Consider the following 26,900-nt stretch of genomic DNA (forward strand, 5'->3'; position numbering starts at 1 on the left):
TCTCATCAATGAGGTGGGTGACAAAATGGTAAAAATGTGTTTTAAACACATTTTTGCCATTTTGTCAAGCCGGGAGTGACAAGAACTTTTCCGCACCAGGTACCACCTGACCTTGCTATGCCACTGTCGGCCCCGGCTCCTTCCTGTGATATGCCCATGCCTCTTGTTAGTGATCACTCTCTTAATTAAAGAGCACCCTCAAAGTGTACTGAACTGCCTGAATCTCCTTTTTTCTAATGTTTTCCACCCATCTCAAGGGAATGCAGCAATCCACAAATCTGCCTGGGGGATTCCCCTACCTCCTCATGTTCCGAAAATGGAACCCAGCGTCTTCCATGTATTGTACCATTCACAGGCACTCACACACCCAGCACATGCATATAATATACACACACTGCACAGCACTACATCCTTCATGTGTTGTATATTTCACAGGCTTACATACACGCAGTGTAGGAAACTGGGTTATTAGTTGCACAGGATATGATTTCCTGCGCAAGTAATAGGTGCACTATTTCCCCTAACTGTGAACCAATTCACAGTAAATACTATTGTAGCGCTGGACTCTCTCAGGGTTGCGAGGCAGAGCAGTCCAAGGCCTTGTCAGGAGAGGTGGTGTGGGCTAATAAACACCACTCACCGGCACGTAGTAATAAAATTGAAGGAATGATTTCCAGTCGGTGCTTTTCCTTTGAAAAAGGAAAAGCGCATTTACTACGCACACACAACTCAATACTACGCACTCATTTACAAATATATACATAAGGAGGATTAAAATTACCTTGGTAGCACTCTGAAATCACATTTGACTCCTAAATGGGCATGACTCCCAAAATCACAGTACCCCCAAACCTATACCAGATAGCATATCATAATATGGGGGGGGGGGGGCAGACCATTGGCTTCTTCAAATGGTCATCATAACACATATACTGGCAAGCCTATTCGCTTTGTCAGATGTTCACCACATTAAAATGAACCAATAACCACATGTTGAAAATCATCATCATTTCACAATAATTAATCAAAGTGTAAATGCAATAATTATCAATAAAGCATTCCAACATCGATCAAAAAACACTGCCAAGATTATACTATTAATAAAGTATTTGAAATGAACATACCAGTCTGTGTATTTTTTTATTAATTCTTTTAGTGGCATACATTAATATCAAAAAGAAATTTCAGCAAATTCAATGACATGCAATTCCAACATACATCCATGGTAATATACAAATGCTGTTTGCGATACATGTAACAATACCAAATGTTGCTAAAATTTAAGAAAGGAAGAAAAATGTTGGAAAGGAGTATGAAAATAAGCCATAGATGGAAAGAAGCAAAGAAAGGAAAAAGGACAGGAGGAAGGGAGGGAAGACAAAACCAAACTACAAAGCAGGGTAGAGAGGCCAGGAAAGTGGACAATTCAGGCAAATCCCATGTATATTTATGTTGGGGGGTTGGAGGGGGTGCATTGAGAATGACGAAACAGAATCAAGAGTCATGGCGAATTGGGGGAGGGAGGTGCGGGGGCATCCTGCAGAAAGGAGACCTTTTGCCAAGAAAAATATCTGCTTTGTCTAACAGACTCGTATGTCCACTTCTCAAACTAATTCATATTTCACTACAGTAATTCACCTCGAATCCCTTTTGGATTCCAAAGTAGTGTGCTACTCGCTAAAAAGCCCTCTGATGCCTTGTCAGGGCTAGTAAGTGGTATACAATTACAATTAAGTTGTAAATGACCGTTTCATAATACACGCTCTCGTACATTTCTGTGAGCCATTACTCATGGGACGGCAGTTGCGGAGAACGCCAATGTCGTAGAATACCAATCTTGGCAGCTGCAAGGGCAGTGACGAGCAGACGATCGGCATGGCAGGGTCAGCTCGGAAAGGTCCGATAAGTCATGTAGAAGAATTAGGGGGTTTGTAAGTGGCGAGGCCAAATCCATGGATTGCCAGGGCGTAGACCCCACTGCTGTCCTGAAGGGATGAATAGCAGGACAATCTGGTAATATATTAACTATTTCACAGGGCGCTTGATTGCATCACCAGCAGGCAGAGAAACCCTGAAGCCGTAACGGGGTCTAGTGCCAGCCCTGTAGAATTATAAATAGACTGAATTTCATCCATTCATCCCGAACTCCCCTTTACAGGGCTTCCAAGAGTGATAACCAGTCCTCCTCATCATAGTCCACCTGCAGGTGAGCCTGCCTGGAATCCTAAGGCTAGTCAATTGCAGCTGGGATTAGAGGTGGCGAATCAGAAGATTGTGGAACCCAGACATCACACCTTTAAACTGAACCCAAGTAATAAGGTAAGAAAGCACCGGGGAACAGGTGATGGTCCAGGGTTAAGGACCCAGTTTGCTCAGCAGACAATTAAATTATTGTGTATAGCACCATTGTTGAGTAACAGCAGGCCAAATTTGTCCTTGTGCATCTCGAAGGACTTAAGTTTGCCGCCAGAAATCAGGTGCGCGAGTGTTAGCATCCCAGCTCTGTGCCAGGGTTCCCAGTCAAGCATGGCCCCTCCATGAAAACACCAGTCTTGTTCCAGAGAAGAGCCTTGTCATGGAGATGCGCATCAACCGAAAAGTGCTTGTAAGCCCTTATCAAGGCTTTCATCATAGGGTTGGGGGATCTGGCGGCTGGGCGGGGAAGATAGAGCGACGTCCCAACGAGGCCTATTGGATTCTGCGCTTAATCGCAACCCATAACAGGGAAGGGGAGGGCAGGGGGGATGAGAGGGGTCTTGAACGTGAGGGTGTATGTACACCATTTGTGCCAAGTGTAAGGCTATACAATAATGCTCCACAGACGGCAGGCCTAGTCCCTCTGTTGATCCATGGGCGTTAAGCTTCTGGATTGCCATTCGAGGTCTCGCTGTACCCCAGATGAAGGCCTTAATGGCCTTGTTTATCTGATGGAGGGTCGAAAGGGGTATTAGTTGGTGAAGAATGCCCAACACATACTTGATTCGGGGGAGAGTAACCATTTTCACTGCTTGAGTCCATCCCCAGAGAGAGAGAGAGATTCAGGTGGGACCACTTCACAAGTTCAATCGCATTTGCTCCATAAGTGGGTCAAGGTTTTCTGACACCCTTGAGCCATAATCCTTAGATTATAGATGACCTACAAAGAAGAGGACAAAGAAAAGCTACGCAGCAGCGAAGACTAAAGACGCCCACTGACTTGTCCCCAGCCATACAAACCTGTCTGCAGCCCTCAAAGACCCTGCTAAGTAAGAGCGACTCATCCTGCAGCCCAGTGACCTCTATAACCTTGGGAAGACTGCCTGCCTTCTAAAAAGACTCCTAATCTCCAGTGGGCAGCGGACCTGTCCATCAGAAAACCAACGTTAAAGAAAAAGTGCTCTGCCTGTGGAAACGCAAAATCAACTAGCTCTGCAGTGACACCAGTTGCCTACCAGTCCAGCAAATGTTCGTCAGCGATTTAGAGCCAGAGTCCACTGTGGGTTGACCCCTGCCTGATTCCACGTCGACGCCTGCAGCCTCTGCACAACGACCCCTCCCAACCGCAACCTTCACCAGTAAACTGATTTCCTGCACCGAAGATTACCCTCTCATTGGGAGCCCCTAGGCCTTGGGGAGTTCAATCAACAGTGTCCCGATGCCCCAATCCCAACTTACCTGTGCAGCTGTATGTTTATTTCATCCAGTCTCCTGGCCTGAGCCTGCAGCCTTTTTCCGACTTCAAGATTCTCTGTTTGTTTACATTGGGTGCCCAAAGCTATGTTGGCACTCTGCAGCCGGCCACCCCTGTGCCGCTGAGGTTGTAAGTTTGGTTCTGCCTTGTGCCCTCCCTGTGCTTACCTTAACCCCTGGAGACTGGGTTAACAAACCGTTCTACTTACCTGTAAGTAGTACCTTTCTCCAATGGATGACATTGGCACGAGCACCCAAGTTTGACTTCTGCACTCGGCGCTCCAGTGCTGCTGAAGGAGCAGTGAGGTCCCTTACCTGGACCTTGCTTGTTACTGAATCTTCATCCAAAAGTACAAGCTCGTAAATCGTTTACTTTTCTGAATATTGTTGATTGTGTTTCCTCCCTTAAGATAACATTGTACTGATTGAAAAATTACCTAAGTGTACACTTTTAATAATAATAGTATAGTGATATTGCAAAACGTATTTTACTGCAACGAAGTATCTTTGGTTCTATAAAATAAATATACTTAAAGTATGTATTTACAAACCATTGGTCTCAATTGTAATAATGTTTTGTCAGTGTGTGTGTGTGTGTGTACAAAAAAAAAGCTTAGCACTGCCCTCTCATAAACCTAACTGCTCACCCACACTCCCACAAAAGAGAGCATTATTATTATCTACTTTAGTCTCTCTAAAGCCTCTGGGGATCCACTTGCCCCTGTGCACTCTATACCTTACTTTGGTATGGTATATACAGAGCCAGCTTCCCTCATTGAGCTGCCCTGTTAGCTGCAATGGGGTTGCACCTTAAACCCCTTTGCTCTTCCATCTGTAATGCAGCTTCCTCTGCACCCAGTTCATTAATTCTTCTTTCCATCTGCTATGTGGTGGGCCATTTGGTGACGGCCAGTGCATTGCAATCGCCCGTTTAGCCATTACTAGGCCCATGTCAATAAATTTAGAGCTCACTTTGGTAGCTGGAGATCTAGGGTAGATTCCCAGTAGATTTCCAGTGTTTCAAGACATGTGGCCTGTTCTCGGTCTATTGTCACTTGGTGCCAGTAAGCAGGGTCAGTTGGGCATTCCCATACCATATGCAGAATCCTGCATTAGTCAAGGAACATCAAGGAATGTCTTGTCTATGGTGCCCATTTATGACAATTTGTCTATGTGGTGTTGGGTAGGTTGTGTGTAGGTAGTTGATATGGGTATATTTAGAATCAATCATTTTTTCTTTTTCTTTTTTCTTATTACGTGATACTCATCCAAAGTACACAGCTCAACTGCCTACAACCATCGGCCGGCAGAGCGAAACGGGATGGTCAGTACACAGTGTACAGGTCTACAGCCCGGAGGGTGACCCCGCTAGAAAACGATTTAGTGACCTGCAGGGCAACTGCTCATGTACCACTTTTATAAAAATTGAAAACAAGACAAATAGACAAACCCTCAACCCCTCCAAAATCCCCACCCTCTCCGCATCAGTCTCGAACCTCCAAGCCTAATCCCCTCGAGGTCAGTCCCGGTCCGGGGTGCGTCAAACTGCCTCAGCGGCCCCTGCCGGTTCCAAAGGGATAAGCTGAAGAATTTGTAAATATTTTGGGCACGTGACTTCCCTCAATTCCTTCGACAGGAGCTGCAAGAAAGGACCCCAGAGCTTTGCATATTCTGACCCCTACCCTGTTTTAGTACACTTACTTTTCACTCCACTTGCACCTACACTAGTTATACCAACTAACCGTTTTCCCCACACACCTCACTCACCGGCGTTTGGAAATAAAGATCTCCGACAGGAAGGCCCCCTTGGGGTGCCTGATCGGGCATTGCACCGCCGGCCCGATAAGGAGCAAAGACCCGGTGATGAAGCAAGACACCCGCTTGTTGGGTGTGTGAGGGTCTTCATTTCCAGTAGGAGTACCTTTTACTCCGCGTAACTAGACTGTTTCACACCATCACCTTGGGACCTAGTGATTCTAACACACACTACGTTATTATTAGGAACTGCATACCCTCTTGTTAAGTATTCTGACCCCTTCCCATCAATGCTGAGCGATAGGTGCTCCATCGCGAGAAGGTGCCAGAGTCTCTGTATCCAATCCCTCGGGTCCGGTCCAATCGGAGAGCCCCACTGCGCCAGAAGAACCTGCCGCGCCGCAAGCAACACTAACGCAAGTTGTCTGCCCCACAACGAGCGCAAGGGAAAGGACCTGGGATGAGGAAGACCCAACAGCGTGTACGCAGGATCCCGGGGGAACGTGATTTGGAACGCCTCATCAAGGTCATCCAGAATCACCGCCCAATACCGCACCAGCTTCGGGCAGTGCCACAGCAAATAGACTAGGGTGCCAGGATGACCACATCCCTGCCAGCAGAGGCCTGACTTAGTGTTGTCCCAAGACTGAATACGCGCTGGAGTATAATACCAATATGCCGCCACCTTATAAGCAGATTCCGCGCCCGCCGTGTCAGACGCTGTATGATGGGCTCGGTAGAAAATATTCTCCCATTCCTTGCGCGTCAGAGGGCGCCCCAACTCAGTCTCCCACCTAACCTGCGCCTTCGACTGCTACTGCTTAGGACGCGCCATTATCATTGCGTACAATTCCGATATGAGTTTCCGGTCATCTTTTTTACAAACCAACCAGCGCTCAAAAGTGGTCAGGGGACGCGACATCAAAGCGAAATTAGAAGGGTGGGTCACCCAGTGCGCCAATTGCGAGTAATGGAAGGTGTTAGACTTCGGCAAATCAAAATAGTCTTTGCGCAGCTGGGCGAAGGGGATCATGCCATCTAAATCAAAGAGGGAGCCCACTCTCTTACACCCCTCCTCCCTCCATCTCTGAAAGACAGGAGACGCACATCCCGGCGGAAAGTCAGGGTTGTCCACTATAGGGGTCATAGGGGATGGAAACATGATCCAACCCTTAGGGCCAGCTAACTGATCCCACGCTTTGAGAATCGGGGCAGTCACTGGCAACGAATAGAGGCCCCATGCCCTATGCTTTCGTGGAAGCCAGAGTTCACGCCATATATTACACCCAGCGACCGCCTGATCCATAAAGTTCCAGTGTTTGCTGGACAGCGGTCTATTCCACTCCGTGATATAGCGCAGACAAGATGCTTGGTAATAGGTACCCAAGAGCGGAAAGCCCAGGCCCCCGCGGCCTTCAATATGGGTATATTTAACCTAGTTTTTGTAGAGAAGCTGCTTGTATGCTGCAGGACTGTGTTTCACTCCTTGGCCGTCAATGCTCGTCGGTTAGCCTCCCATCGTGCCTTAACCCTGTCTATAGATGCTAGTGACATGGAAAGGGCAGTCCTTTAGAGCCAGGACACTTAATTCCTGCTGCTCCCCATTGTGAGTAGTGTTTGCTGTGCATCGTGCAACTGAGGTTCTGCGTGGTCCTCCCCCAGATTGCCTGTATTGGGATTCTGAGACGACCACATGTGAGAAACTGGGACCTCTGCAGATTCTCTGCATCCATCAAGTCTACAGAAATGTGCAGGGTGCTGTTAGCATAGCAGTTCCTTATGGTAAGTGTCCAAACGCCCGCCCACTGCGCCATCCGTCAGACTTCGAGATAAACCCACTACCCCAACTGTGGACAATCTCATCAATGGGTGCCCTGAGGTGTATAAGTGCCTAACTCTATTTTTTTGCTCTACCCCCCTCCGGCACCGTAGCGCGATCGTACGCATCTTTTTAAGAGCCGGGGTACGAACTTTCCCTCCTAGCAGCAGGGCTGTCAAGGCCCCCCTCATTCCGGATGTCCCCAGGGATCCCAACTCCTCTCTCCTACCAGCCATTGAGCCAGCCACAGCAGTTGGACGGCTGCATAATAAAGCTCTAAGTCGAGCATGGCCAATCTGCTCTCCCCAAGTAGGCATTGGAGAAGGTGGAGCGAGATTCTATTTCTTCCTCCATCCCCTATAAGCTCCCTCATAGTGGTATTCTTGTCCCTGAACCATATTTTGGGGTTCCAGACCGGGAGTATCATGAATAAAGGGTCCGGCGGTGTATCACCATTTTGGTTAGTACTACCCTAGCCATCATGTGAAAGTGTAGTGTACGCCAAAAAGTCACTGCAGTTTGCAATGAACGTAAGGTGTATCCCAGGTTGCCGTCTCTAATTTCACCGTATCTAATATCACCATTAATATTATAGATCTTAACCCCCAAGTGCTTAAACATTCTTGGTTACCATTTAATGTGGAGGTTAGATACTGTCTGTGGGTCCTCCAGTAAAGTGGGCAACACTGTAAATGCACATGTTTGGTCCCAGTTGAGGCATCACCCCAAGATCCACAGATGCTTTTGAGAGCTTGAGCTCCCCAAGGCATCTGCATCTCAAGTGAACAGCACCATGTCGTCCATACAGGGCTCAATGACCAGTGTGAACAGCAAGGCGGATAGGAGGCAACCCTGCTGAGTGCCCCTGCCTATGTCAATGGAGAGTGAGATTAGTTGTCCGGTGCACACCCTGCCCTTTGCCCCCACGTAAAGTAGTGTCACCCTTCCCTCCCTCCCTTCTGTCCCATTCACCTCATGACTGCTGTGAAATAAGGCCAGTGCACAGAGTTAAAAGCCACATGGAGGTCTATAGAGAGGACCACTGCGTCCCCGAGCACCCAGAATAGTCTACTTGTATTTAAAAAAGTGTTACTGTGTGGGATAAAGTCATGTTGATCTCTATGTATCAGGGTGTCGATAATGGGACACAATCGTTATGCCAGTGTTTTGCTGATAATCTTTCAATTGAAATTTAGCATCGACAGCAGCCTGTATGGGGCTACATCAGTGGGGTCCTTGTGCAGATTAGGGACCAAGACCAGAGCCCCCCCTCCCCGCCTGATGGCCCTGTATGCGGGGGCCTGCAATAGAGCTCTTCCCACAAATAGTTGCATATTCTTGATAGCATTCTGCTTGGAGGCCATTAGTACTGGGGTCTTGCCCCTGGCCAGGTCTTTCAGTGCTCCTCTAACCTGAGTCTCTTTAATCATTCCCCTCAGGAGGCTGCTATCGACTCTTGGCAGGCCTGGGAGAATGACTCTATTCAGGAAGCATTCTAAGTCCGCTGTCGTAGCCACCACACAGGGCTTGGAAAGCTTACAATAGTATCTGATGAAGACATTGTGGATGTCTGTTTGCTGGCACACCAAGCTGCCCTTTTCTATATGGAGTTGTCTTATAGGCTGGCCTGTGTGTTTCATCAAAATTAACCAGGCTAACAATCTACCCACCTTGCCACCCTTGTTGTGTGTAGTCTGCAAGTATGCCCATCTTGAGTGTGCCCGCACCCAGTCTTGGAGCTCACAGTAGTGGCCCCATACCTAGTTGAGTTAAGCCAGTGCTCCAGGTCAGCACTGAATTGCCCATTTCAGGAAGCACAGCTTGCCCTCCGCTCTGAGGAGGTCTCTTTACCAGTGATCATCGCACCCCAACTGATTGCTGCTTGCATCACCCGCGTACAACAACCTTCAATGCCTCCAATTCCGTGCCGTGAACTAATGGTTGTGTTGAAAGTAGTCCGATATGTCCTTCATTAATAGATTGCATGTCATAGGGTCCTGCAGAATGTGTGGGGCGAACTTCCAGGTCAGGATTGGGGACCTGCAACGCTTAGAGATAGTGCCGCTAGGTATTCAATAGGGGTTTCCCTCAGGTCAGAACTGTCCATGAACCTGTCCAACCTCACGTGTACACCATGCATGGGAAAATAAAAGGAGTACCCACTGTGGTTCGTATGCCGAGCTCACCATATATCATGCAATTCCCAGTGCATATTCCATCTGTCCGGATCCCATGTCAATTTATTAGTGGGCGAATCTCATAATGGGGGTGTGGATCTATCTAGGTCTGTGTTCAAGACACTATTGTAGTCTCCCACTAGCAGTTTGGGTAAATCTGCGTCACGCACCAGAACCTCAGATAATGTATGTAGAAATTGTGTCTAGCCAACTTTCGGTGCATACCTGCTACGCAGTAACACGTGTATCTGAAAGAAACACGTTCGTTAGATTCCTTACCTTAGAATATCCCCAGGCGTCAGGCTGGATCCAGAAAGATTTTTGACAGCAATACCCTTGCGCGACGCTAGGCGTCGTCTGCGGCTCCGCATCCGTCATCGGTGTCGTGATCGCCGGGATGCCGTCGTCTGAGTACTTAGACGCCGCCCTCGCGCCCTGACGTCGGTTCTTTTTTCCGCACCAGTAAGCACAGATCCGGGAAGAGCATACCCTTTTAGTCACTTTTTGACTGAACTTTTTGAACTTTTTTGGTTCCCATTTCGAGTCGAACTTGATTCCTGGTGGCGGTAGGGATGCCCGGGTTCAAGCCGTGCGACGCCTGTCACCGCCTGATGTCGGTCATGGATCACCACCGCCGGTGTCTCTACTGCCTTGGGGCCGACCATGATGCCGAGTCGTGCCTCAACTGCCGGGTCTTGACCTCGAAGGCTAGGCGGGAGCGGTCCCGCAAGCTGCTCGAGATCCGTCAGTCGACTGGGACCAAGCTTTCAGGCCCATTCCACGCCAGTGGGAGGCAGAGTTCGTCATCACTTGCTTCACTGGCGTACCATCACATCGGACAGGTGGGTGCTGCAAATCGTCCGAAGGGGCTACTCCCTCCCCTGCGAGGCAACCCCTCCAGCCATGCCACCGCACTACCACCGCATGTCGGGGGATCACTTGCAACTTCTGCAGGAGGAAGTTACGGCCCTCTTGGCCAAGGGGCCATCGAGCGCATTCCTGGCCCAGAAGTAGGTCGGGGTTGTTATTCCCACTACTTTCTGGTTCCCAAGAAGGGCAAAGGGGGCCTACGCCCTATCTTGGACCTCAGGAGCGTCAACGCCTTCCTCAGGAAGGAGAAGTTCAAGATGCTCACCTTAGCTCAGGTTCTGGCTGCCCTAGACCCTGGAGACTGGATGGTAGCATTGGACTTGCAGGACGCATATTTCCACATCCCCGTCCTGCGGCCCACCGGCGTTACCTGCGGTTCACGGTAGGCCACGAGCACTTTCAGTTTACCATGCTCCCCTTCGGCCTCACCAGTGCCCCTCTAGTGTTCACGAAAGTGATGGCGGTGGTCGCAGCTCATCTGCGCAGATTAGGGGTTCCAGTCTTCCCCTATCTCGACGACTGGCTGTTGAAGGTGGGCTCGCCCCTGACAGTCGTTTTCCACCTCCAGACTAAGGCCAACCTCCTGCATTTGCTGGGGTTCTCCATCAATGTGCCGAAGTCGCATCTGAGTCCCTCCCAGAAGCTCCTTTTCATCGGAGCGGTTCTGGACTCAACGCAGTTACGGGTCTATTCTCCGGAACAGCGGGTTCGGGATATTCAGGCTCTGATTCCGATCTTTCAGCCTTTATCCGGATTTCGGTCAGGTTGGTGCTGCGGCTGCTGGGTCTGATGGCCTCCTGCATCCTGCTGGTACATCACGCCATATGGCGGATGCGGGCTCTGCAGTGGGAACTGAAGTTCCAGTGGGCCCAGCATCGGGGCAACCTGTCCGACCGCGTCCTGATCTCAGAGGGCACTGCAAGACAGTTGCAGTGGTGGCTCACGGACCGCGATTGGGTCAGTGGCAGATCCCTCTCCCTACCCCAACCGGAGCACGTAGTGGTGACTGATGCGTCCCTCCTGGGATGGGGGGGGCCACATGGGAGAGGCGGAGATCAGAGGGCTCTGGTCTCCGGCGGTGTCCCGGCTCCATATCAACCTATTGGAGCTGCGGGCGATCCGGCTTGCATGATGGATCACGAGTGGCGTCTGAACTGGGACGTGGCGCAAGGCCTCTTTCGGCAGTGGGGAGAGCCTTGGTTAGATCTATTCGCCGCCGAAGAGAACGCGCAATGTCCTCAGTTCTGCACGTTGGAATTTCCAAGGTGGCACTCGCTCGGCGACGCTTTTCATTGCGAGTGGTGTTGCGGTCTGTTGTTTGCCTTTCCACCTATACCACTTCTGCCCAGAGTGCTGAAGAAGATCAGGTGCGACCGGGCCCAAGTCATCCTTGGTGCGACCGGGCCCAAGTCATCCTTGTGGCTCCGGATTGGGCACGAAGATACTGGTATCCCGAGCTTCTCAGTCTGTCAATCGATCCCCCGATTCGACTGCCTCTTCAGGAGGACCTTCTGTCGCAGCAGCAGGGGACGGTCCTCCACCCGAACCTGTCCAGCCTCCACTTCCATGCGTGGAGATTGAGCGGCGGCAGTTGATGCCATTTGACTTGCCTCCTGAAGTCTGTGAGCCAGGCGTCCCCCCCCACTAAAACGGTATATGCCTGCAGGTGGAACAAATTTGTGGCATGGTGCACAGCAAAGGCTGTGGATCCCCTTTCCGCCCCTCTTGCTGAGGTTCTCCTCTTTCTTCTTTCCCTGGCCCAGCAGGGCTCTGCTCTGGGCACCCTCAAGGGATACCTTTCAGCTGTTTCTGCTTTCTTACGGCTTCCTGATCAGCCTTCTCTTTTCAAGTCCCCTGTTGTTGCTCGATTCTTTATAGGCATTACTCATATGTTTCCTCCTGTCCCCTTCGTAATGCCTCAGTGAGATTTGAACCTGGTGTTAACCTATCTGATGTGCGCTCCTTTTGAGCCACTTCATAATTGTCCTCTTCGTCTTCTGACTCTTAAGACTGCTTTCCTGGTTGCCATCACCTCTGCTAGACGGTTGAGTGAGCTCCAGGCTCTCTCTTCTAAGCCTCCTTTCCTCTCTGTCCATCTGGACAAGGTTGTTCTCAGGACTCGTCCTTCCTTTCTCCCTAAGGTGGTAACTGCCTTTCACATCGGCCAGTCTGTTACATTGACCACCTTCTTTTCACCTCCATCTGGACCCAAAACGAGCACTGTCCTTCTACCTGGACCGTACAAAACAGTTCCGGGTGGACGACCAACTCTTCGTTGGTTACGTGGGCGCAAAGAAGGGGCGGGCAGTGCACAAGCGGACCATCTCTCATTGGGTCGTCTTGTGCATTAAGGCCTGTTATTCCTTGGCTAAGAAGGAACCTCCTGTGGGGCTGCGGGCCCATTCCACTCGGGCCACAGCGGCTACTACTGCCCTGGGTCGGGGAGTCCCTCTGCAGGACATTTGTCAGGCAGCTACGTGGGCCTCGCTGCACACGTTTGCTAAGCATTACTGCCTGGACATCCAAGTCCAGAGGGACGGCTTCTTTGGCCGTTCTGTTCTCCAGGACTTCCTGGTGTGATCTTGGTTCACAGACCCACCACCGGGGTTGGTATTGCTGGGGTATCTATTCTAAGGTAAGGAATCTAACTAATGTGTTTCTTTCAGATGAACAAGTTACTTACCTTCGGTAACGATATATCTGTAAGAAACATTAGTTAGTTAGATTCCTTACTGCCCTACCCATCCTCCCTGTTCCTGCGAACTGATATCTAGGGTTAAGGTCATCCCTTTCAGGGCCCTAGATTCATGGCACCAGTGTCGGTCTCTTGCATGGCTCTGCGTTCCTGGCGCGGAAAGCTATGTACAAGAACTGACGTCAGCGTGCGAGGGCGGCATCTAAGTACTCCGACGTCACCACGGCGATCACGACGACGGACGCGGAGCCGCAGACGACGCCTAGCGACGCGCAAGGGTATTGCTGATGAAAATCTTTCCGGATCCAGCCTGATGCCTGGGGATATTCTAAGGTAAGGAATCTAACTAACTAATGTTTCTTACGGATATATCATTACCAAAGGTAAGTAACTTGTTCATGCTGTCTAGTGTGCCCGAGACCAGCACAAATTTGCCCCCCTTATTAATGTGAGCAGACAGTCCCCGGAAGGCACTCACACTTTATTCCATATCAGGGTGCCTCCGCCAAACTCAGAGTAACTGGTGGGATTACTTGCACCCTCAATCGTCTCTGCAGTCGTGGGATTCCCGTGTGGTTTAGGTGTGTTACCTGCAGCAGGGCGATGTCAGCCCCATTCATCTAAGTTTTACTTGCACCATATATGGTTCCGTATGGACCTTATTCCCCTCACATTCCATGTTAGGATATTGATGGTAAGGCAGCCATTAAAGTTGTGGGGGTGGGTGCGTTCTCAGTATATACATACAAAAGGGGTGGTGGCAGTGGGATGTGATTAAAAAGTGAACAAGAATAATCTCCAACTCCCGCTCCCCAGGGCAATGTCAATGGCATCTTCTGTCCAACAACCAATAACTGTAAAGGAGTTCCGGCAGCCATGCTGGAAGATATAAAGGAACTACAAACTCCACCGTTAACACCATCTATAAGCACTCCCGCACAAGACTGACAATGACGCACTGCACCTCGGTAGAAAGTGTGGTAGCTATGTAATGAGCGCCAAGTCCTGAAGGAAATGTGGGCGTTATAAAAGGGAAGGTGACGCTGAAACATTACTGGTAATTTGAGGATGGGTGGGGGTGGGATCAGGGTTGTTGGGCATCTGTATAGTTGTCTTAGATAAAAAACACAAGTTAGCGTAACGGAAAAGATACTTGCTTCTTGTAAAGTTGTTTAACACTGTGTGTGTACTGGTCTAGTCCGTGTGATATTTACCGATCACGGTACGCTGTATATAATTTAACGGTTGTACGTTCCCTATATGCCAACAAAGAAATAAAAAAACAAAAAACTGTAAAGGAGTTCCAAAGTTCATACTTCCGATCCCTAAGGCACAGGAATAGGTGGGGGGGGGTGGGTTCCCGCTGTCTGTGGGGCCACATAGCCCATCCATGCATTGTGGTAGTCCATACTCATCACAGTGTCGGATCCTTCTCCGGTCCGGCAGGAGTTCCTTAGGCACAGTTATCTCAGCAAGGCGCTGTGCCTCCCCCAGCATGCTCATATAGGAGACGTAAGCCTCTCTCCTTTGCTTTTTGACCTCCAAGAACGAAGTCCTTTGCACAGCTGCACAGCCATAGTGTAGTTGGGGTAAATGTGCACTTTGCCATTATCCACTTGCAGGTTCTGTTTGTTGCAGGCTTCTCAAATGATCCTGTGTCTGTTCTAATAGTGGAGGACTCGCGCCACCACCAGATGGGGCGATACTCCCGGCAATGGCTGCCGATCCGGGACCCTGTGCACCCTCTCTGGGGAAAAGAACAACGATCGCCCCTCAGGGGCCACTTAGCCCGCAGCCAGTTCCAGATATGCAACCATGTCTCTGCCCTCCACCTGCTCTGGTCGGCCCATCTGTCCAATATTATTGTGGCGGTTGCGGCCCTCGGCATAGTCAGCCCGTTTGCCCTGGGTCCTCGTCCTCTTCATCAGCTCATTTTCTTGGGTTCTCAGCGTCATTAACTCTGGGCTCACCTTGCTCACATCCTCCTTCTGCTGTTTTACCTTATTCGCCAATTTACTATGGTCGTCCTTCAGTATGCCTAGGTCAATTGCCACCTTCTTAATTCTGGCCTCGAGCTTTTCCCTGGTGCTGTGCACCGCCTCCAGGATCTTATCCAGCTAGTCCTCTATGTTGCGAGGGAGTGCCGAATCCGAACCTATCTCTGACTGTAGAGGGCTGTCCCAGGATGAAGTGGCATCCTGCCCGGGCCATTTATTGATCGTTTCCTCGCCATCCTTGTGGTAGTAATTACTTCTGTGATTAATTTGTCAACGGGCCGAGTTGTAGCTTCTAATTCCTTTAGTCCCACCACGGGAAAATCAGCGCTCAGGTGCCAGAGCCTTGTGCCCATCTTGTCGTCCCTTTTGGGCCCCTTCACCGCACCTGGTTCTCCGGGTGGGGTGGCGTGTCCTCCTGCTGGAACTAGGCACGCCACAGGGCCTCGGTTTCCTGTCCGTTGGCGGGGTGCAACAGGTCTCTTCCCCGCGTGTGCATAATGATGAAGCCCCCGGGGTGAAGGGGCCTGATCCATAGAACTCTTCCCATTTGATAGTGCAGGACCACTCAGGCGGCTTCCGCAGGGTGCCCAGTGCTGCAGACAGCCGCCACCATCTTGAAATTTTGGGCCTGCTGCTCAATCATTCTCCTTCAGGGCAGAGAGGGTTGCCTGCTATGGCGTCTCGACCAGCAAGCAGACCCTCTCGGAGGGGACAGTTGGCATCTCGATTACCGATGGCGATGCTCTCTGAGCTGCGGCCACCAGCTTGCGGGTGCAGGTCTCAGCCTGCCGGGCGCCCTATGAGGTCCTCCTCCATCAGCTCTAGACCGCCAGAGATAGCAGCACAGAGCCAGCACTCTATTCCCCCTGCCAGCCCCATTTAGCACACAGGATCATGCACAATGCAGGCAGGCTCTGCTGCAGCTTCAAGCCGAACCACTATCTTCGGATCATGGTTGGCCTGGCCCCCTGCTGGTGTGTTTTTAAGAAGAAATGCTCTAGCACCTGTTCTTATACACCTCATTCAAGTGACCTCCAAGTTTTCCAGTATGGCTGAACGCAATGAACTCTTATGCATATATCAATTGAGCTTTAATGACATGAAGGCAGGGGACCGTTGCTAAATGGCATTGTGTGTGACTGTGTGCCTGGAGCTAGGTTCTTAGCTTCACAGGAGTCCGGTATCAGTCATGATGATAGCAACCTCTGAAAAACGTGTACCTATTTAAAAATAGTTCAAATAGACTAGAGTAGTACTAGTTCAAGACACATTTCCCTAATATAGAATAAAAGAAAGCAAACGATGCAAGAGTATGACTGGATTAAATCTGTGATTTGTGTTATGTTTTTGCATTCATGCTGTGACAAGAGAAAACTGTGTGCCTTCATCTTGGCATGCTTGGATATGGCTATGTACTGCATATGCTGTATGAGAATGTTAATTCTTTTCAATCTTTAGTTTCCGAGTTAACATTTTCAGGTCTCTGGACTTGCTTAGTATGGTTGCTTTGGACTACTTCTTAGGCTGCTTTGTTTGACTTTCCAGTACAGTATCAAATCAGCTAATATATAAGTGGCAAGTTTTTTTCTCAGTGTTTACAGCATTTCTGCCATTTCACCTAAAGCATGGATATAAAATTGGCTGGCTTTGGACAACTTTTTGTACTGAATTTGTTGTGGCATTTTTTATTTTGATGTGATTCTTTATTTGGCAGATAAAAGTACATACAACAATATAAAAGTACAGTATAAAAGAAGGAGCTCACAATATAAAACATAAACATTGAGGAGTAAAAATTATTCTGGGTCAGAGCTAGCACACCGTACATTTCCTAAGATTAATGACCCTTTGCAACATTAAAAAAAACATGAGGGTCTTTGACTGCTAGTAAAAAACTCAATGCTGATTTAAAATCTCTAATGTTCTGTGCCAGGAAAACTTGCTAAATATAATCACTCCTTAAGTACTTGTAAAAGACACAGAGCAATATAGAGTGCTGGGTGGTTTGCTTAGATTGACCATCCCAAGAGCAATGAAATGAGTCTAGCGAGTGAACCCCCATTTCAGGGAAAGCTATTCCTGCATGCAATCTTGTCAAAGCAAATCGATTAGTACGATTAACAAATGACAGATAATACTGGCCTTTCTGGGAGTAAACTGACATATAAAAAGCAACAGTTGGTTTCGTCAGGGCCATTTCATCCTGATCTCATGTGTAGATTTAAAAAAGGTTGCTTTAATAAGAACCTTGTTAAAAAATGTAACATTAGATGGATATTGCAGTACAAAAATATTAAATAAAATATCATAAAACATGGACATAAAAACAAGCCAAGGGATGTTAAAAAACCTGACCGGAGTGCAAGGCAGTCCTTTATAACTGATTTAGTAAAACTCTTTATCTCTGGGCCTAATGGAAAACCAGAGTAGTAAGGGTTTTAATAGGAGCTGGTCTTCCAAAAAGCGTAGACTGACTTCATTATGAACAATTGTTGATGAGACTGAAACTGGTAAGTATGACCTATGTTTAAAAAAAAAGTGTTCTCTTTAACTTGAAGTGGGTTACTCTGGGTAAAACCCCATAACCTCCCCCTCCCCAGTAAGGAGCAGTAGACACTACTTGGGCCTTGTAAATATCGACCATTACTTTAATTGGGCGACAGACCAAGCTCTGGGCGAACCCAATAATCCCATGCCAATTCCTGCTCAGCTTGCTTTAGCAACCTGCTGTGACCATATATCGTTAATAGAGAAGAGGACCTCTAGATTACAAAGGAGCTGACTTTTGTGATTGGCGTGTCCCAGATAAATAACAAACAAATCTACATTTGGGGACCTTTTTCCTGCAAATCCTAATATAGGTCTTTGCTTTGTTAATCACCATTTTCTTGGCCTCCATAAAAGCCCCAAATCTATTCATTAGTCTGTGCAAGCCGATGGGTGTGCGAGAAAGCAGAACCACGTTGTCGGCACGTAACAATAGAGGAATCTGCTTGCAGAAGCTAAAGGACGCCATCAACCCTGTTAATGAAAAGAGAGAACAAAAAAGGGTCCAATACACAACCATGCCTAATTCCCATCTTATTCCCAAATAGGAGGGGAACACTCTCTGCTAGGGCCTTACCGGACCCTAGCGGTCATGTTCTCATATATGCATGCAGGGAAACAGATGATCTCAATCGGATATCAAGGGAAACTAAAGAATGGAGTGATTAACCAAGTCAAAAGCACTACTTAAATCAGCGACACACAAGAAAAGGGATCCCTTCTTAGCCTTAGTATATTTCCCAGTCAGCAGTTCCAGATTAACACATTGCTCAACAATCCCTAGAACCCTCTTAAAGCCAAACTAGACTTCTGATAACTCTATTTTATCTTATGCAAACGCCTCCAATCTCATCAACAATATCTTGTTCATTAATTTAACTAGGTAATCAAGGAGAGGGATGTGACAGTGGCATTTAGGGTCCGATTTATCTCCCTTTTTAGGTCTCGCCTGAGCCAGCGAATGCGCTGCTCTGGCGAGACATTTAGTAAGTGGGTTTTCAAAGTGCTACCCAGGTTTTTGCTGGCCTCAGGCTTGGGGTTACGCGCACAATCGTGCGCAGAACCGCCATCTGCCTTTCCTTTGTTGTCATGGGTAATTAAGCGCCACGCGCGTGCACCACTCACGTGCTTTTTTAAAATGTTCTTTTATCGCCACCAACTCCGCAATCACTTTCAGTTGCGCGGCCGCGTCACTTTAACGGCTGCGCGTCTGTTCGTCTGAGCTGCTGCCATAGCGTCTGTCCCTTGTTTCGTCTCGGCTAGGGGAGATCTTTATGCCATCTGGGCGCCGCTTGATTTAGGCCCGCTCCCTTAATTAGGCCCGCTACCTCCTGGTGTCTGCTACTCTCATGCGTCGCACCTACCCCGCCATGATTGGCGGCCCCTCCGGCACTGCTCCAGACTTCCAGGGGCTCTCGACCCTTCCGTAGGCTCGCCCGGCCTGGCATGGGAGGCCGGGTCACATTGCTCCACTTCCCAGGGCCCAAAGCTCCAGTGCTCAGCTCTGCTGTGCTGGGGCGCGTGCCCTCACATACCACAGTCCTGGATGCCGCTTGCCTTAGGCCTGCTCCGTTGCTCCGGGGCCCACCTCCTCTTAATATCTGCTGTGAGCACGCGCCGCATCGACCGCGTCCTGATCGGCGGACTCTCCAGCACTGCTCTACACTTCCCGGGACTTTCGGGTCCGCCGCAGAATCGTCCGGCCCAGCGTGGGATGCTGGATCTAACTTGTTATAGTTTATGTTCTTCCCAAACATGACACGAACATGTTCTACTATTTATTTAGGGTAAGTCTGAGTTGTTCAGTCAAGCCAGGAATATCACTTTGTGATTTACTATGCCTGGGCATTATGTGAACTTGAAATTTCACCAATGTTTTTCTGTTTTAAATGCAGGTGTCCACTTTAACTCTGTCGGGTTTCTTCCTTTCATGTTCATGACTATAATTTATGATTGTTCGTATTAACTTATGCATTTGCTACTTCCTGCTATTTGTACAGCTGCTACTTCGCCCTAGGACTTGATGACTGGTGCAGCTCACTCTAGGATTTGATTACTTTAACTGGTTGTGTCGGAAACTGTCTAGGGGCTTGTCTGGGGCCCGACAGGATGTGGGACGGTAGCTTTCTTAGCACGAGGTGTTTCCGGTGCTTGCAATTAAAACAAGCATTTGCATAGCCAATAGGTCTCGCTTTTGGGACCTTATAAGTGTTTAGCCATGCAACAGTTGATGTTGTTTCACCAAAGATATTGTGCTGCACAACTAAATACTTATAAGGTCCCAAAAGCGAGACCTGTTGGCTATGCCAATGCTTGTTAAAGATAGGAACTATGATTGCGGTGGTGCAAGAGGAGGGGATTATGCATTCAGCAACTGCATTAAAAACCTGTGTCACAATGAGCCCCACACCCCCACAAGTCGCTTGCTGCTATAAATGTCAGGGGGTACCCCATACGGGCCCGGTGCTTTCCCACCTGTGCTTTGTTGCAAAGCAAGCAAAACGTCTTCTAGAGTAATGGGAGTAAGTGGCTAGTTGGGGCTCCTGCCTTTTCAGTCGTCAAGCTAGCTGGTTGGTTTGAGTCAAAAATGCCAGCAAAGTGGGATACCCATGAATCGCAGGAAACATAGAAATTAAGCTCTGGGATAAGGTAATGTTTCAGAAATGGGGCATTGACCATACTCCAGAACAATTTGAAATCCCCTGTTTCAGCGGCCTGGAGTAATGCTGTCCAGGCCTCATCCTGAAGTCTTCTTCCTAACAGCTTGAGCCTGGTTGTAATTTTTAAAGATGGTTTCAGGGTCCCTAGGTGAAGCATGTAGTGCTTCTTTCAGGCACTTCAAGGCATAAGTACACAAATGATCGAACCATCTGTGTGTACTAGGTTTGTTGGATCTAATTGTTGTGTCATTATTTTCCCCTTATTGGCATTTGAAAGAAGCTATTATCCCACAAAACCCATGATGTGTCTGAGATATCTGTAGTTGGTAACAGTCTGATTAAACACTTCTTTAGACTTTACAGTAGCAAGCTTAGATTGGGGAACCCTTAGCTGTTGTCACAGTGACGTATTAAGTGGTGTTGGGGCTGACGTAATGTGTAAAGAGGACTCTTGCTTTTTTAACCTTTCCCTACCTTTTGCTTTATCTGTATTCTTATGTTTCTTATGGTACTTTAAACCTATAATAACAAAATTTGTATTTGATTATTTTTAAGCTGTCAGATCCTTCTGATTTGCCAAAGAATGCATTCAAGATATTTTCTATTCTTGTGGAATATTTATGCATCGAGCACATTGATTATGCCCTAGAAATAGGGTTAGCTGGTAAGTCTACTTCGTTGGCAATATCTCATTTTGACTGTTTAGCAAATGTTTGCTTTTCTAAGGCTCCAAAAGCATTGTGTAAATATATTTGAAAATTGTATTTTCCATTAATGTATGAAAACAAATATATAGACTCAAAGTATGTCCTTTTGGGAAGCTGGAACAGGGGGAGGGTCAACATGTGGCATCAAAGCGTGGCCAAGTCAAGACACACGGGTAAGATTCGCAAAGCCATTTACTGCTGTAAACCAAACTTTATATTAAATTGTCCTGATTTAAACATGGCAGCTACTCACAAAAGAATACCTGTCAGACAAAAATGGTTTTACCACTGCATAATATTATGCTGTGACTGCATATAATTATTGAGTAGTAAATCCCACGTAAGGGGTGAGGGTGGAGGGGGGAATGCGATGGTTCAAGGCTTAATTTTCCTTGAAAGCTTGTGATCATCAACAAACCTGTGAGGTTGTTGGCATTCACAAACTCCTTTCTGATCCCTTTGCCCTCTAAGAAATGGTTGGAGATTTACTTCAGTAAAGGGCTAGAGTTACTTCCCTTCCAGGGTGGGCAGGTGAAGAGGCCACCCCTAAAACTTGTGGGGATGTGGTGGAAGGGCTTGATCCTTCAAAACTAAAAATAAAATGTGCATTTGCTCATCAAGCTGTATTTCCACAGTGTGGAATTTAGACTATGTACAAATGACGGATTGGGGAAATGCATTGAGAAAAAAAAATCAAATGCCTTATTCTGTATTACGCCTGTAAAGCTGCGACTGACTTAGCTCTCCAGATTTACTACATGTAAGAAGTTTGGTTACTGGTTGGGAGGGGGTGAAACCCTTCTCAAGCAGCAATCACTATTCTTCTCAGCGTGAAGTCTCAAGCAAACTCTAAAGTAACCTGTGCTCAACCTCCGGGTAGCTTGGCACAGAGCAACCAAGCTTAACTCTGAGGCAATGTGTAAAATATTTGTACAATACTTCAAACAGTAACGCAGTGAAAACAAACCACAAAATGATCCCACACCACTTCAGAACAATAGAGTAATTTTTTAACCCCTTTGCTGCTAGGCCGCCCTCCCCCCCCCCCCCCCCCCCCCCCCGTGCAAAGCCTTTTTTTGGCTATTTGGGGTAGTTGTTGCTTAGGCCCCTGTAACTTTTTGACCACACAAGGTATCCACACCACATTTGTGTCCTTTTCTTTCAACATCATGGGGATTCTAAAGGTACCCAGGGTTTGTGGATTCCCCTGGAGGGGACCCAGAAATTAGCCAAAATACAGCTACATTTTGGGTTTTTGGGGAACAAAGTGCTGCAAATGAAAGCGTCTGTTTTTTTTCACTGCAAAGGGTATCAACAAAGGGTTTGTGGGGCTGAAATCACCATGTTCCCAGGGACTGACAGACTTTTCTCAGAAATCCAACATTTTTTACACAGTGTTGGCATTTTACTGAGATATAGCCTATTTTTGCTAATATTTGTGCTTTCAACCTTCTTCCAGTTAGAAATGGGTATATAAGCAATAATGGATCCTGGAAAGCTATACATTTTAGAAAAGTAGACAACATTTTGAATTCAGCAGGGGGTCATTTGTTTAGATCCTTCAAGGTTTCTTTATAGAAACTAACAGTTGAATATAGGAAATATTGAAAATTAGTTGAAGAAAACACCCATTTGTGCCAACGTTTCACCTGTAACTTCTTCTAATTGTGACAGCTGTTTGAAAGCAATATACCGTTACATCCTCTGGACCTTTCTGGTTGTGGGGATATATAGGACTTGTAGGTTCACCAAGAACCCGACGAACCCAGAGCCAATAACTGAGCAGCGTCTTATTTTATTATGTACCGGGTATATAGCAATTAATTTGGGAAAATATATACATGGAAAAATCGGTATTAAAAACACCAATGTATTTCTGAAATTGGAACAAAATCTAGAGCTTAGAAACAGTAGATATTTGCACATTTCCGCAATTGGGAGTACCCATACTAGCATGAGAAAAGGCTCAAAACGCAATGTGGACACACCTCATTTTCACAGTGAAAACAACCTTTTTTTGCGGAGTGCCTAGCTGTAGATTTTAACCCTAGCTCTGCCGGCACCTAGGGAAACCTAGCAAACCTATACATTTTTGAATACTAGACACCTAGGAGAATCCGGATGGGGTGACTTGACTGGCTCTCACCAGGTTCTGTTACCCAGAATCCCTTGCAAACCTAACAATTTGTCAAATAAAATAAATTTTCCTCACATTTCTGTGGTGGAAAGTTCTAGAATCTGTGTGGATCCACAAATTCCACACATCCCGCGTTCCCCAAAGTCTTCTGAGAAAAATTGTACCTCACTTGTGTGGCTGGGTCACGTACCCACGACAGGCAAGGACCCAAAACCTATTGAGGCGACATCAGAATTACCTATCACAAAACAACCTTTCAGAAATGTGTGGGTTTGGTAGGTTTCCCTAGATGGCCGCCGAGCCTGGGGCCAAAAACTCATGGGACCCCCCTTGCAATACCAGGTTGTTTTGTGATAGGTAATTTTGATGTTGATTCAATAGGTTTTGGGCCCTTGCCTGTCGTGGGTACTTGACCTACCCACGTGATTGAGGTACCATTTTTATCGGGAGACCTGGGAAAACGCTGGGTGATAGGACATTTATTGTTTCTTTCTGAAGCGCGCACATTTTGGCACAATAATGCAAGGGAAATGTGACAGTCACATTTTGAGGTTTGCAAGACATTGTGGGTAAGATAACTTGTTGGGATCCTCAAGAGAGACATTACCATGTACTCCCATGGGTGTTTAGTTCACAACAATATCTACAGTTGGTAGGTTTATCTTGGATGGAATGTACACCTTGGCAGAGAGACAAAAAAGAAAAAAATATGACTGCACAGCCATCTATTCCTCAAGCACACACACATACTGGTTGGATTTGGCACGAGGGCGAGTGATGGTTCAGTATATAAAATTTTATTAACAAGAGATTTCACAAAAATGAAATGCACTATCAATAATTGAAAGGACAAAAACCTGTGACTCACAGCTCGTGAGCCGTAAAGCCGCGTCAAGGCCCCAGCCGCTTTACAGGCCATTCACACACCTTTCATACGTGATACACACAAAACCATTTACACTTCCAGGCACGTAACCAACACATTACAACATTCACAAAAAGGGACAAGGTACACCCTGCTTGAGAAAGACAGAAAAGACCAATATTTCTGCACAGCCACCTATTCCTCAAGCACACATACATACCGGTTAAATTTGGCACGAGGGTGAGTGAAGGTTCAGTATATACAATTGTATTAACAAGAGAGTTCACAAAAATGAAATGCACTGTTAAAAATTGAAAGGACAAGAAACTGAACCATTGACTCACAACTCGTGAGCTGTAAAGCTACGACAAGGCACCAACCCCACTACAGGCCATTCTTACACCTTTCATACGTGTGACCCATACAAAACCATTCATACCACCAGCCGCGGGCCCATCACATTACAACACTCACACCAGCAGACCGCGCCTTTCAAGGGCCCATCACTTTCACACGCCCACATTCCTGACACAGCAACCACACCAGCTGACAGATTGCGTGGAGTGGCGTTTAGCTAGCAGTGTGTGTAGTGACCAGCAGCAAGTCACTACTCAAACACCGCCTGCCGAGCGCCAGTCCACGCACACCGCCAGCTGAGCGCCAGTCCACGCACACCGCCAGCTGAGCGCCAGTCCACGCACACTGCCAGCTGAGCGCCAGTCCATGCACACCGCCAGCTAAGCGTCAGTCCACGCACACCGCCAGCCAAGCGCAAGTCCACGCACACCGCCAGCCAAGCATCAGTCCACGCACACCGCCAGCCAACCGCCAGTCCACGCACACAGCCAGCCAAGCGCCAGTCCACGCACATTGCGAGCCAAGCGCCAGTCCACGCACACCGCCAGCCAAGAGCCAGTCCACGCACACCTCCAGCCGAGCACCAGTCCACGCACACCTCCAGCCGAGCACCAGTCCACGCATACAGCCAGCCAAGCACCAGTCCACGCACACCGCCAGCCAAGCTCGAGTCCACTCACACCACCAGCCAAGCGCCAGCCTACACACCCCGCCATCACATTTAGGGTTTTTTATACAAAAAAGAAAACACAAATAAATTGCAAATAGATACAAATCTACTAACACAAAATCTGAAACTATGTAGTATATACAAAGGTCTATATACTCAAAAACTATACGATTCACTTGCAAGTGACAACTACACTCACCAGCACCTACTCTCCAGAGACACAGCAAAAACCAACGATATCCCACTAGAAAGAAAAAAACCAAAACCAATTACTCACAAGACATCAAAATACACATCGAGCACAATTGCAAAACGTTTTTGACACTCAAAAAACATAAGCCAAACATACTGCTATTATTACACCATTTGACCAAAACACATTCATGCAGGGAAATGTACAAAAAAATACTCTTACCAAATACATGCAACTACACAAACAGCAGAACCACCAGTAACGAAACCGCAACCTGGAACAGTCTAAAGAGCAAAAGCCTGGAACTAGAACAAAAAGGGAGAAATAAAGCATTGCCATTGCAATTCACAAGAAATAAAACAATTAACATTATAGTGCGCTATGTCACTACCCAGATGGTCAATCTGCCAGATGGGCCTTCAAATAGGGCTGAGAAAAAATGAGGGGTGATCTTGCCCAAGGGATCGGGTGAGGTTGTCTGCCAGGCCGATCTGTCCCCCAGGTGGGGCAGAAACCAGCAGACAGAAATGTGCCTCCCTTGCAAAACAAAAAAATCCTTGGTGCCTAGTTGGGTTTTTTGCCTCAGCCCCCTGGAAGCGACCCTACCCCAAGGGGTTGCTTCCATTTTAATTTTAAACAAGTCACTGGTGTCTAGCGGGTTTTCTGCACTGGTAAGCATGTGGATATAAATAGAAGGTACATGCCTACACAGGAATAGTTACCGACAAACATGGGCAGATGGGAGATGTGAGAAAGTGGCTCTGTATATACTGTTCCCAAATAGGTACAGGGTGTACAGAGTCCACAGTCCCCAGAGGCTTGGCAGAGGCTAAAGTTATATATAACCTTACTCTCTAAAGTGCTAGCTTGGTCGAGCAGTAAGGCAGTATCAGAGGACAGTGTAACGCATTTGTTGTACACACTCAGTCAGCAAATGGTCTCACACACTCAATAACTGAACTCTAGGCCAATGGTTTATATATAAAAAATATATGCTTGTTTTATTTTAGAACCAACAATTGGAATTAAAATATGCTTTCTCGGAATGAGATGCTTTATATAAATACTTTTGCAATATGCAATTGACTTTTGTAAACAGTTACAAGTGGTTGCAATAGGCAACACTATTTAAACACAATAATGCATTGAGTTCAATGGAAGTTTCATGTTATTTGCCACATATTACTTTTAGGATTACTTTTGGAATTCCAGGACTGGATCCTAGATTCAGTCCTGGGTCAGTACTTGACTTAATTACTGTGATGATTTTTAGACAATATTTTGCTATTTTAAAAGTTGACACTTAGAAAATATTTCATAGAAAACAGTCAATGATTCCCTATGGCAGAAAATTCAAGTTACAGGTATAGTATGTTCTCGTTACTTTTGTAATCCAGTACTGGGTGCCTAGACTCAGTACTGGGACCTTTATCCAAAACAGGTAAGTAATTTTGTTTTCAGATATTATACGATTTAATATATTTAAAGATTGCAGAAATTGACACTTAGAAGAAATTTCACAGAAAAAACAGTCAATGATTTCCTATGGAAGAAAATTGGGTTACTGGTAAGTACAGTTGTAAGTAGTTTTCAGAGTCAGTGCTGGGCACCAAGATCCAGCACTGGGAGCTCACCTAAGAGCGGTGAGTATTTTCGTTTTCGTTACTCGGCTGATTTTTGGTGAATATTTTAAGTTTTGAAAAGTCCACACTTAGAAGAAATTTCAGAAAAAGCCAGTCAATGTTACCCTATGGAGAAAATTGAGTTATCGGTTTAAAGGTA

At 47.2% G+C, this 26,900-nt stretch overlaps 1 protein-coding gene across 1 annotated transcript in view; it reads left to right on the forward strand.

The window, feature by feature from the left end:
* The window catches only part of EXOC5 (exocyst complex component 5), a 200,142-nt gene that overhangs the window by 125,022 nt on the left and 48,220 nt on the right, over positions 1 to 26,900 (forward strand). The window contains exon 13 of the mRNA XM_085626144.1: positions 20,745 to 20,853. Coding sequence (XP_085482270.1) covers positions 20,745 to 20,853 — 109 coding nt within the window. The remainder of the gene's footprint in view (positions 1 to 20,744; positions 20,854 to 26,900) is intronic.

Source organism: Triturus cristatus, chromosome 9 (genome assembly GCF_964204655.1).
Source record: "Triturus cristatus chromosome 9, aTriCri1.1, whole genome shotgun sequence".
Classification (NCBI taxonomy): domain Eukaryota; kingdom Metazoa; phylum Chordata; class Amphibia; order Caudata; family Salamandridae; genus Triturus; species Triturus cristatus.